This window comes from Mobula hypostoma, chromosome 15, assembly GCF_963921235.1.
Source record: "Mobula hypostoma chromosome 15, sMobHyp1.1, whole genome shotgun sequence".
In the NCBI taxonomy this organism is placed as follows: Eukaryota; Metazoa; Chordata; class Chondrichthyes; order Myliobatiformes; family Myliobatidae; genus Mobula; species Mobula hypostoma.
Genome location: NC_086111.1, coordinates 24364626 through 24377471, shown reverse-complemented (window position 1 = coordinate 24377471; position 12846 = coordinate 24364626). Strand labels below are relative to the sequence as shown.

General features: G+C 41.8%; 1 protein-coding gene across 9 annotated transcripts in view; it reads right to left on the bottom strand.

The window, feature by feature from the left end:
• LOC134356755 (inositol 1,4,5-trisphosphate receptor type 1) overlaps window positions 1–12846 on the bottom strand; it is a 552079-nt gene that overhangs the window by 345917 nt on the left and 193316 nt on the right. For all 9 annotated transcript variants that reach the window (XM_063067855.1, XM_063067853.1, XM_063067854.1 and 6 more), the window contains exons 14-18: window positions 12613–12773; window positions 6538–6679; window positions 2459–2617; window positions 1459–1631; window positions 323–442 (exon numbers count right to left, since the gene is read on the bottom strand). In XM_063067855.1, the coding sequence (XP_062923925.1) occupies window positions 323–442; window positions 1459–1631; window positions 2459–2617; window positions 6538–6679; window positions 12613–12773 (755 nt within the window). The remainder of the gene's footprint in view (window positions 1–322; window positions 443–1458; window positions 1632–2458; window positions 2618–6537; window positions 6680–12612; window positions 12774–12846) is intronic.

Sequence of the window (12846 nt, the reverse complement as noted above, 5' to 3'; positions counted from 1 at the left end):
GTTCTGAGACTTCTAAAAAGTCATTAGTCCTCATTGGGACTAACGAGTCTTCATATTTTCCCCAAATGAAAACCTATTGAATGAGCCTGTGGAAGCACTTCACCCTGCAGACGGCAGAGATTCAGGAGCCCATCTCACCAGCACCCAAGGTCGAGTGGGGATGAGCAATAAATACTGGGTCATTACAACCTCCAAATTACTTGTCAAAAATAAAATTGTGCACAGACATTGGCCCATTCTGGTAAAGCACACGTACAGTCAAACTGAATCCAAAGTTCTGCAGTAACAGCCAAATAACACAAGCAGTTTAATCGTTACGTACTTGGTCTCAATGAGAATGTCACCATTAGCTGGGTTCAGCACAGCTTTGCAGATGAGTTCCTGGGTAACTGGAATGGCCGTGTTGTTGGAAACACAAAGGTCAGAGAGGTAATCCAGAAACCTAGAAATGAGGAACATCTCAATCAGGTTTCCTTTAAAAGCTTAACAAGAACACAGTTGAAACTACAGAAAAATGTTATTTTATACCAAGCCATAACAGTAGCTGCGAACTCAGTTGTTCCTGCTGGGGATAGGAGAGGGGCACAAAGACTCATTGGAAGTTACAAGCCTCGAAAGGAGGGAGGACAAGGTATCTGGAGGGGTGAGGTAAGAAGGGGAAATAAGGGTGGCACAACAGCGTCATGGTTAGTACAATACTTTTCAGCGTTGGCTATTCATTTGGGTTCAATGCCCACCCACTGCCTGTGAGGAGTTTGTACGTACTCTCTGTGACTGTGTGGGTTTCCTCCCGCATTCCAAAGTCGTATGGGTTAGGGTTAGTAAGTTGTAGACATGCTATGTTGACGAAAACAACACATTCCACTGTATGCTTCAATGCACATGTAACAAATGAAGCTAAACTTTCTTTCTCATTCCCCAATCTTCCTATTTAAATGAGGGCTTGAGAGCTGTGGCAGGGAAATAAAGTAAATGTTGAAGAGTAAGATAAGAGGTAGGACGGGTCTGATATCAGGTGGCAGAAGAGTAAGGAATTCTGTGGTTAAATGTAGAGATAGATGCATGCAATATAAAAAAATAAGTCAGGAAAATAAGTTGCTCAGTTTCAATGAAGTTTGAGAGTTTACTGTGGCAGATAGGTTATCTGCACCTTAAACAAAGCAGCCCAGGACAACAAAGAAACTTGGAAGTCATCCATCACTATGGAATGCTAGGCTGGCCATCAGGGGGGCATGCAACTTGCGATTTAAAAAATGTTCATCTGCAAACAGCTTCAACCAATCATAGGAAGACAACACAAAATGAGGCCACACCAGCTCTCTACACAACTAACCTACTAGTCTCCACTCATCCCACGTCCTTCCATATGGCCTGGCATTTCTTTTCTTTCAAGTATTCATCCAGTTCCTGAACTTTAACCCAATGACAAAGAATTGTATTCCCCACAAACTAACTCACCTCGGCTCTCGGTTTTTCCTGACTAAGCTGACGAAGGTTTCGATTTCAGCTGCTGTGATGTGCTTTTCCAAGAGCTTACGGTTGTTGTGCAGCAGGGCTGTTATGGTGTCTTCAGCCAGTACATCGTATCCAATCTGCTTCTGCATGAAGCCAAACTGTTTTGCTATGTACTCCTGGAAAACAGCACACAAGTAGGAACTGCTTCAAAGACCATGAAGAATCTAAACAAGGGATCTGAAAAAAATTTCTTCTGCATTTACTCAAATAAAGGGAAAGAAACAATCATGTTTTATCCATCTACTAAACTCCTTGAACTTTCATGTGGACTTTGGCAAGAAGAAGTCTCTATTGAGACGTTTCGTTTTTTTAGTCATGAGATTCAACAATTAGATTTTGTTTTAAGTTTCAAAATAAACTTTATTCATAGTTCTAAAAGTGAAAAATTCTTTTTTCCATTCTTAGTGTAATATGGTCAATTCATTCAATAGTGTTAAAACTTTTACTTTAATCCACAGTACTGCTGCCACTTATGTGGCCCCTGGGATGACACGCACTTTTAATATTTGAGGGGCTTCCGCACCAGCTTCTCCTCCAGGTGCAGACAGAGCCTAGTCTGTGGTCCATCTCCACTGAGCCTTTGTGGTGGCTGCAGCAAGCTTGAGTGCATCGTTAAGCGTGCACTCCTACAGCCTGGAATGTAACCAAGTACCATGAACTACCATCACTCCTCTCTCTAAACCTCGCTGTCACTGACAGTCCAAGAGCTTTGAGCATGCTCTCTTCCAAAGCAACTCGGAGTAACCATTTCCTACCAAAAAAGTTGTCATGGCAATTAAACAGAAAGTAAACTCTGCTCTTATTATCTAAGACAATGAAAAACAAAATACATCAAAGGAGGAATGCAACCCATCAGCACGCTTATACAAGCCAGTCATGCTTGGGATGGAAACATCAACTAAGGTCTGACTGCACAGTACGATTTAGACTTCTGACCCTGTACCTGGTTTTTACGGTAGTCTTGCTGGGAGTGTCTCAGTACTCGGTAACAAAGTCTGCAAATGTGCCGGAATGGGGCATGCCTCTGATCTCCCAGCTCCTCCAGCCTCAGCATGGGGCCATCACCACTGTCCGTGAATGGGGCCTGAAGCAGCTTAAAAATCTGCAATGACAGTGAAAAGCCAACAATAAACAGGAGTCTTTAGCTTGTCCAGTATAACCGCACATTACCTACGTTTACATAGAAACATAGAAAATAGGTGCAGGAGTAGGCCATTCGGCCCTTCGAGCCTACACCGCCATTCAGTATGATCATGGCTGATCATCCAACTCAGAACCCTGTACCAGCCTTCCCTCCATAGCCCCGATCTCTTTAGCCACAAGGGCCATATCTAACTCCCTCTTAAATATAGCCAATGAACTGGCCTCAACTGTTTCCTGTGGCAGAGAATTCCACAGATTCACCGCTCTCTGTGTGAAGAAGTTTTTCCTAATCTCGGTCCTAAAAGGCTACCCCTTTATCCTCAAACTGTGACCCCTCGTTCTGGACTTCCCCAACATCGGGAACAATCTTCCTGCATCTAGCCTGTCCAATCGTTTTAGGATTTTATACGTTTCAATCAGATCCCCCCTCAATCTTCTATATTCCAACGAGTATAAGCCTAGTTGATCCAGTCTTTCATCATATGAAAGTCCTGCCATCCCAGGAATCAATCTGGTGAACCTTCTTTGTACTCCTTCTATGGCAAGGATGTCTTTCCTCAGATTAGAGGACCAAAACTGCACACAATACTCCAGTGTACTGCTAACTTCAATGAGGTGGGAGGAACAACAAGTCACCCCCCTGCTTGGCAGCATATGAACAAATGATCATTTAGAGTTTGAGCTTCTTCCCATCTTGTCACCTGGAACAGCAGTTCATGAGGTTATTTATCCATGCATGCTCAGTTTCAAATAGATTGTCAAGAGCAAAATTTGCCACATACACTTCCAGCCTTAATGGGTACTTAAAATAAATACGCTGACTAGTGTGGAGGAACTGATCACAGGAGGTAGGACCGAAGATAATCCTGAAATTGAACAAATCCTTCAAAGTTGGTTATAAATGAGAAAGGCTCAGCATCATCTGTTTTGGTGGTCCCATTTGATCTCTCCAGACACAAACAATTCTAATCAGTTTTGGAGAAGTGCCTTAGCCAATATCTGTGACAAACAAAATAATAAAGTAAAATTATTTCAGTCATTATCTGTTGTGTTTGGGATGTTACTGTGCATGAGCTGTCAAATGTCCTTATAGCAATTGCACTTTGACATGACCGTGACTGCTAGCTTTATAAATAGTAACAAAGAAATTTACAGCATCCTTACTAAGCAAAAAAAAAACACCTCATGTATGGTGAGATACGGGATGTTGAGCAGGTCAGATTAATGCTTAGCAGTATGGTAAGTGTGTTAGGATGTTTTGGGAAAGATCAATACTTCAGCAACTCAAGGCACAGATGTGAAAGGTGGAATCATTAAATCTGGGTATGAACAGGAGGTCCGAATTACAGTGAATATATTCTGCAGAATAGTGGGATAGAAAAGCAGGGTTATGTTTATAAAGAATTTTATAATTGAACATTTACTTTGCAAGGAGCCAGAGGAGAGCAGGCATAAGTCAGACCTGGTGTAACATGAAACAAGATTCAAGACTGTTTAATCACAAACAAGTGAAAATCTGCAGATGCTGGAGGAACTCAGCAAGCCAGGCAGCCTCTATGGAAAGGGAGTAGAGTCAATGTTTCAGGCCGAGACCCTTCAGGAAGACACCGAAGGGTCTCGGCCCAAAATGTCAACAGTACTCTTTTCCATAAATGCTGCCTGGCCTGCTGAGTTCCTCCAGCGCTTTGTGTGTATGTCATTTCCAGCACATAATTGTGAAGGGGAGTGAGAACGAAGTAATTGTTACTCTGGATCTGATGCAGCACATAATAAACGCAGTAAGATAAGGAAGACAATAATAATAAAACAACAATGAATATGAATACACAAGAGAGCTCGTATGCATCGATTGATTGTATGTCTATAAAGTGGTGCTAAGCACAGAAATGTCTGTGCACAAGATGACTGACAGGAAATTATAAAATAGCGATAGTTGGGGTGTGCGGGGGTGGTGGCTTAGTGGGCGGAGGTAGCGATCAGCCTTACTGCTTAGAGAAAGTAACTGTTTCTGAGTCTGGTAGTCCTGGTGCAAATGCTACTTTGTCCCACCCCCATCAGGGAGGAGACCAACAGTCCAACAGGGTGGGTGGGATCCTTGATGATGTTACTGCCCCTTTTCTGTATTTATCTAACATTCTGGATGATCTCAAGTTACCGGTAGGCAGAAGCAAGTTTGCCTGACACTGCAACAGAACAATCAAGGTAACAGACACTCACATTAATGTTTCAGCAGTGAATGGGCTTTGACAGGAGCAGAGCCAAGTAACGTTGCAGATGCACGAATAGACAGACTTTGTTAATGGCACAAACAACAACCAAAACTGACCTCCTGATTTTGACAACAAAAAGAAAAGGCAACTGTTTCAAAGAATTCTCATGGACAGCAATGGAGTTTGGTTACTGGGAAAATGAAACTCATGACAGAGTGCGATACCAGAGTTTTGGTGTTACCATTATTTACTTAGTGGACCAATCAGTACCAGATGCCAGATAAACATTGTCTAGAAAGACACTGAAGAGGAGTGTCACTCGTCTTGTGAAGCCTGACAGTGCCTTCCAGATCACACTCATGTGAATGAGCTGCACTTGTAACATACACTCAGTGGCCACTGTATTAGGTACCTCCTGTAACGAATAAAATGGCCACTGAATGTATGTTTGTTGTCTTCTGCTGCTGTAGCCCACCCACTTCAAGGTTTGATGTGTTTTGAATTCAGATATGCTCTTCTACACACCCCTGTTGTAATACAGGGGTTATTTGTGTTACTGTTGCCTTCCTGTCAGCTTGAAATAACCTGGCAATTCTCCTCAAACCTCTCTCATTAATGAGGCATTTTCACCCACAGGATGTTCTTTTTGCTCCCCCCCCCCCCAAACACCATTCCCTACACTCTAGACGGTTGTGTATGAAAATCCCAGGAAATCAACAGTGTCTGAGCCACTCAAACCAACTTGTCTGGCACCAACAATCATTCCACAGACAAAGTCACTCAGATCACATTTCTTCCCCATTTTGATGTTTGGTTGGAACAACAACTAAACGTCTCCAACATGCCTGCATGCTTTTATGCATAGTATTGCTGCTACATGATTGGCTGATTAGATACTTGCATTAGAGGTATGCAGGTGTACCTAATAAAGTGGCCACTGAGTGTATAACAGAAGGCATCCTCAGCTGTGCCCCAAGATTACAACTCTTTTTTAAATCCTTTATTTGGTCCAGGTCGGCTAGATGTCAAGTTTGTTAGATTTTTGGATCCAAGAATGGGCAAAGTTCTTGATCCAAAGAATTGGGATAGATTTGGTACATTTCGAAAACTCACAGATGGAGTTCTTTCCTTAACGTGGCAGCTTTTACATTCTCACTTCCCAACCATTTTGCAAGGGAACTCAGAAGCTTACTAGGTCTGGAGTCTCAGCAGTAGAATGATCAGGTCCATAGTTGGGCCTGGTTTCAATAAACCTGGTAAAATTTCAAAAGAATTGCTGTTTGTTAACCATGAGTTATGCATACAACACCTTGTATGCATAACTCTATTGAGGTAGAGGCAAAGGTTGCTACAAGTGCATGTTCATCGCTACTGTTTCATGTAACTGTTCCAAATGACTGTGCCAGAAACAGATCCCATTTTCCAAAGCCTATAAAGTTCCTCAAGCTGACAGCTACTCCAATCAGTGTCCTGGAATGACAGCTCCCAAGGAAGCATCACACCAGGGTCAGAATAGAGAGAGTATGAGATTATAGATACACACCTTATGTCACAATATTTATTAGTTATATAAAAAATGCATTCTGTATAGATTAATCCATTTAAAAGTTATTTGCAAGATTGACTTTTGAAGAGAATTGGAGAATACCCAACTTCCACAATATCTCACCTGTTTTAAAATATTTTGCTCTCTCATGAGTTTCTGTCGCTCCCGGTTTGGTTTATTGATCACCACTTCTAGCACATCTTGACCCGAATTTGGAACGTCCGCAACAAAGAACACCAAATCTTCCAGAAGCTTTGTAACAAATCTGTTTAAGATACAGGTCTTAAAATAAAATGCCAGGCAGCATAAACTACAGAAATAGCAAGCAGATTAAACTACTTCCAATAAGGAAATTTAACATCAGCGTGCAACTTTTTCAAAAATGTAAACCACACTTTTAGTTGACGTTATTTAAGAACTCATTTTCTGCAACCAAAAGACAAATCCAGCTGCCAGAAATCTGAAGCAGGAGCAGAAAATCCTGAAAATACACAGCACGTCAGGCAGCACAGAAACAAGCTAAACATCCTTCACTGAAGTGAGAACAAGACCTCCAGTTGTGAGCAAGATTCCTCCACCTGAACAGTTAACTGCTTCTCCCCCTTTGCCAATGCTGTCAAACTAAAAGTGTACTTCAGTTTTTCTGTTTTTAAGGCTGATGATTCGTAAACAAGTCTAGCAAAACTATCAATTTTATTTGCATAGAAGAGTACAGCTCAGAAACAGGACCTTCAGCCCACATTGTTGTGCCAAGTTAATTAAATTAGTATCAAATGCCCAACTCAGCAAATGCAGTCCGCCTATACAATATCCATAACCATCCACTTCCTATGCATTTAAGTGCCTATTAAAAGCCTCATGACCAACTCTATTGTATTTGTCTCCACCACCACCTGCCAATGTATTCCAGGCACCCACCACTGTGTGTTTAAAAAAGCTTGTCTCGCACATCACCTTTGAAGTTGCTCTTCTCACCTCAAATGCACGTCTTGTGGTATTGGACATTTCAACCCTGGGGAAAAAATATTGGCTATCTAGGCCTCTCATTATCTCAGATCTCCATCAGGCCCTTCCCTTAGCCTCCACCACTTCAGAGAAAACAACCCAAGTCCCCCTGACCTCTCCTGATAACACACGTCCTCTAATACTGACCAAACTGGTAAAACTCTTCTGCACCTTCTCCAGCACCTCCACACCTTTCCTACAATGGGGCAAACAGAAGTGAATGCAACACTCCAGAAGCAGACCAAGTAGAATATTATAAAGTTGTAACATAACACCCAGATTCTTGAACTCAATTCCTCAACTGATAAAGGGAAGCATGCCATGTGTCCATTTTTCACCACCCAATCTGTAGAGCCACAGACAGAGAGTACGGACTTAGACCTCTGATCCTTCTATAATTTAACACTGTTAAGGGTCTTGTCATTAACAGCATACTGTCCCCTTACATTTTAATTTCCCTAACTGTATCCTACTGCATCACTTATCTGTCTTCAATGCCACTAAATAGCACTAATCATCATCTTGCCTGTAAACTTACTAGCCCACCCATCTGTAGTACATTTTCATCCAGGTTTTTTAATTTATACATAAAATCTAGTCACAGACCTCCAGCCAAAATAAGTTCCATCAACCACTTCCTTCTGTCTTCTATAGGCAAACCAGTTCTGAATCCATTTGTGGATTGTGGATTGTTCACTGTGGATCCCTGCATCTTAATCTTCTGGATGAGCCACGCATGAGGGACCTTGTCAAATGCCTTACTAAAATCCCTTTAGGCAACATTTATGAATCTACCTTTAGCTATCTTCATAACCTCCTTGAAAATCTTAATCAAGTTAGTAAGACACAGTTTGCCATGGATTTCCAAATGTTCAAATGCCTAGTCCCAAGAATTCTCTCCAGTAACTTCCCTACCACTGACACAAGACTCACTGTTCTACAGTTCCAGGATTATCGCCATTCCCTTCATGAATAATGGAATAACATTAGCTCCTTGCCATCCCTCCAGGACCTTAGCTAGAGGGGACAAAAGGGCAAAGCCTCAAAAATCTCACCTCTCTCAATAACCTGGGTTATATCCCATCAGGCCCTAGGGACTTATCCAGCTTAATGCTCTATAGGAGACCCAACACTACTCCCACCTTTGTCTTGAAATGCCTTAGCACACTCCATATTGATCTCCCTATCCTCCACATCCTTTTCCTTGATCCTCCACATCCTTTTCCTTGGTGAACACTGATACAAGGCACTCATTTAGGATCTCATCCATATCCTGTCACTCCAAGCTCATATTCTCAACTTTATCACTAAGTTATCCCTAGTTATCATCTTGCTGTTTATGTATAGTATTCTTTGGGGTTTTCTTTAATACTAGTTTTCAAGAACTTTTCATTGCGCTCCTGGCTTTCCCAATTCCCTTCTTGAGTTCTTTTCTACCTTCTTTATAAACCTCAAGAGCTCTTTTAGATTGAAGCTACCTAAACCTTATAAAGGCTTCCTTTTCCCTCTTGACCAAATTCATTTCTCAACATCAGTGTTCCCTTACCTTGCCATCCGTGTCCTTTTTTCCTATTGCAACATACCCATACTCTGTGCAGTCGGTCTTCCAACACCCTCCACAACTAAAGTGCTCAGACACAGATGCTCCCAATTAATTCAACCTGGGTCCTGCTTAATAGTTTCATAATTTTACCTGCTCCAATTTTGCAAGATCCACACTAATCCTGATCTACAACTACCTTAAAACAAAGTTATCATCACTGTTCCTAACTGTTCTCCCACCAGCCCTCCATTTGCTAGATAACTACAAATTGACCTGAAATTTTGCCCCCTTTACCAGTTCTACAGCTACATATTCATCTGTTCTATCTTTGTTCCTACCCTGACTAGCATGTGACACCACAAATAATCTAGAGGTGATTTCCTTCAAGATCCTGGTTTACAACTTCTTTCATAAATCTCTACTTAAAAATAAATTCTTGAAACAACAATTAGGAACCATGAGATCTATTCTAACAATCTAGAGACACAGATTTAAAATTCACCATGATAGCTGTGGAATTTAAATTAAATCAATAAATTAAATAAGAGAAATAGATAGAGTGGACAGCCGGCGCTTCTTCCCCACGGCACCACTGCTCAGTACAAGAGGGCATGGCTTTGAGGGGTGGGAAGTTCAAGCGGAATATTAGAGGAAGGTTTTTTCACTCAGTGGTTGGTGCGTGGAATGCACTACCTGAGTCAGTGGTGGAGGCAGATACACTAGTGAAATTTAAGAGACTGCTAGACAGTTATATGGAGGAATTTAAGGTGGGGGGGGGGTTTATATGGGAGACAGGCTTTAAGGGTCGATACAACATTGTGGGCTGAAGGGCCTGTGCTGTGCTGTACTGTTCTATGTTCTATGTTCTAATCTAAGTTTGCAAAATGATTTATTATCACGTCTTGAGAAACAGTAAAAAAAATTCTTACTGTCAACACAGATCAATTCATTACAAAGGAACGTTGAGGCAGCACAAGGTAAAATAATAACCGAGTGCAGAATAAATTGGTGAGTGTTACAGTAGAGAGAAAGTGCAGTACATATGGACAGTAAGGTACAAGGATACAACAAGATAGATTGTGAGGTCAAGAGTCTATCTTACACAAAAGGGAAACATTCAGTTTCATTATAGTGGAATAGAAGCTCTCCCTGTGCTCTGAAATTTTTGTATCTACTGCCTGATGGGAGGAGGAAGAAGAGAGAATGTCTAAAGTGGGTGGAGAATGTGATTTTACTTTATCAAGGCAGCGAGATGAAAAGACAAGAAGCCACCGATAGGTGGATAGTTTCTGTAATGCGCTGAGCTCTGTTAACATCTTTTCAGTTTCGTGAAATCATGGGCAGAGCAGTTGCCACACCTAACTGGAATGCATCAGGATAGGATGCTTTCTATGGTAAGCCGATAGAGATTGGTGAGGATTGAAGAGGAAATGCCAAATTTCTTCAGTCTCCTGTGGAGGGAGAGACATTGAGCTTTCTTGGTCACGGCATCAACACGGTTGAACAAGGATAGGATTTGGGTGATGTTCACTCCAAGGAACTTGAAACTATTGATGTAAACAGGAGCATGTGAATTGCACCCTTTCCCAACTTGAATCTTGTGTTTTGTTGATATTGAGGGAAGGCCATTTTCATGACACCATCTCACTATGTGCTCTATCTCTCCTTCCTCTATTGACTCATTATTATTTGAGACATGGCCCACTACAGTGGCAATATCTGCAAATCCGTAGATGAAGCAAGAGCAGATTCTGACCATGCAGTTGTGAGTGTACAGGGAGTAGAGCAGGGGGCTGAGGACACAACCTTGTGGAACATCAGTGTTGGGAATAATTGTGCAGAGTTGTTGCTGCCTGTCTTTACTGATTGCAGTCTGTTGATCAGGAAGTCAAGGACTTGCTGCAAAGGGAGTGTTCAATCCCAGGGTTTAGGATTTTGGTGAGGAGTTTGCCTGGGGTAATACTGAAGACAGAGCTCTAGTCAATGTAAATGCCTTCACTGTACAGATGTTCTAGAGGCTGGGAGATGTCATCAGCCATACACCCGCTTCACTAGTACGCAAAATGCAGTGGGTCCAGTTTGTCTGGGAGGCTGGAGTTAGTGCACCAAGATCAGCCTCTTGAAGCATATCACGATTTTAATGTCAGAACAAATGGGCAGTAGCCATTAAGGTACATTACATTGTTTCTCTTAAGTAGCAGGATGACAGTGCTCTCCCTAAAGCAGGAGGGAACTTCAGATTGAGGCAGGGAAGAGGTTAAAAATGTCAGCACATTCCCCCGCCAGCTGATCTGCACACAATTCAAGGGCATTGGAGGTCATTGGGGTGGGTCAAAGGGCATTGGAGTTCATTGGGGTGGCTGGTGACATTTCAATCCCCTTCTGTTCAATATGTGGATAGAATGCATTTAAAGTTCATTGGGAAGGGATGCATGGTTTTCTTGACACTGTCAGACCTTGTTTTGTAGCCTGTAATAGCATATAAGCCCAAGCCCTGTCATAACTGATGGCTGGTCCAGGACTTATGGACTGCAATTCTAATTGGCTAAAAGAAAACTACAGATAATTGCAAAAATTCACCTAACTCATGCATGACATTCAGGAGTGGATATGTGCTATCGTTGCCTACATACACCCCATAGCAAGGTAAAGACATTGAAAGACAGCGAGAGACCCATAATAAGGTAGCCAACTCAAAGCATCTTTCAAAATAGCCCAACCATCAACTGTGCTCAGGAGCAGTAAGGGTGGGTGATAAATATTGCCTTTACCAGTGCTACCAACATTCTGAAATATGAGTACTAGGCATTACTGGTAGGCAAGAACCTTATCATAGCTCAAATTCAAAGGTCAGTTAGGAATCAAGCATGTTGATCCAGGGTGGCAGTCACCCACACTGAAGTGTCTTTGAGAAGCACAAGAGAAGAGGTTGTGCTTTTATGAGCATTGTTAGCTTTTCTTTCAGGATTGGGATGTAGTCATTCCAACTCAAATCAGAAACAATTGACAATGGGGAATGTTGACAAAGCAGGACTACAGAAAGCGAGGTTTTATTGACTTAAAATGCAATGAAAAGTAACGATTTTCAATAGTTTGTCAACCAATTGGTATGAACAGTACTCTGGAAAAGTTTCTTGCACTTGTTCCTTCATACCCACAAATTATCTTCGTTTTTAATAACAAAGACAAAATTGGTTAAGAGAAGCTTGCTGAACAAGTTAGAGAGCAAACAGCTCAGAATGACATCCAGTTCATCATAGATCTTGAAAAAATACCACTACAAGAGCAAGTATGTGGATTAGAAGGGCCGATGTCCCCTGCTTGCTGGTGTTACATAGCAATGACCACATTTTTCCCATAAATCTCCAAAAATACTCATCTTCAGGATGATCCAAATATCCCTGCTTAAATTTCATTGAGCAATAACCAAGGAGTTTTAATTAATGCTGTAAAATTATTTTAGTAAATGCAAATGTTGCTTTATAAAGGACTTCTACAATACTTCCAGATTGACACCCTTACAACTGCCATAAACTTTGGGGGGGGGGCGTGGTAATCGCATAAAAAGATGGGAGGGTGTTTACACCCAGTCTTGCAAGGTAAATCTGTGTGGCCACCTGTTAGCTGTGTGATAAAGGGATGTCACCTACCGCCTTTCATTCTGTGTAATTGTGCCCTTCTCAAGCTTGCCGGCTATTGAGGCCAACACTTTACTGGCATCATTGGCAAAGTCCAAATCTCTTACTTCAGCGGGGGAAACAGGTACAATCGCAAATGCTTCCTTGTCCTCTTTAGTTGGAGAGGTGCCGATCTGTAGAGGAAGGAGAGGTGGCAGCATTGTCAGTTAGCCCACAACTTAATGACTTAATATTAATAATGTTTGA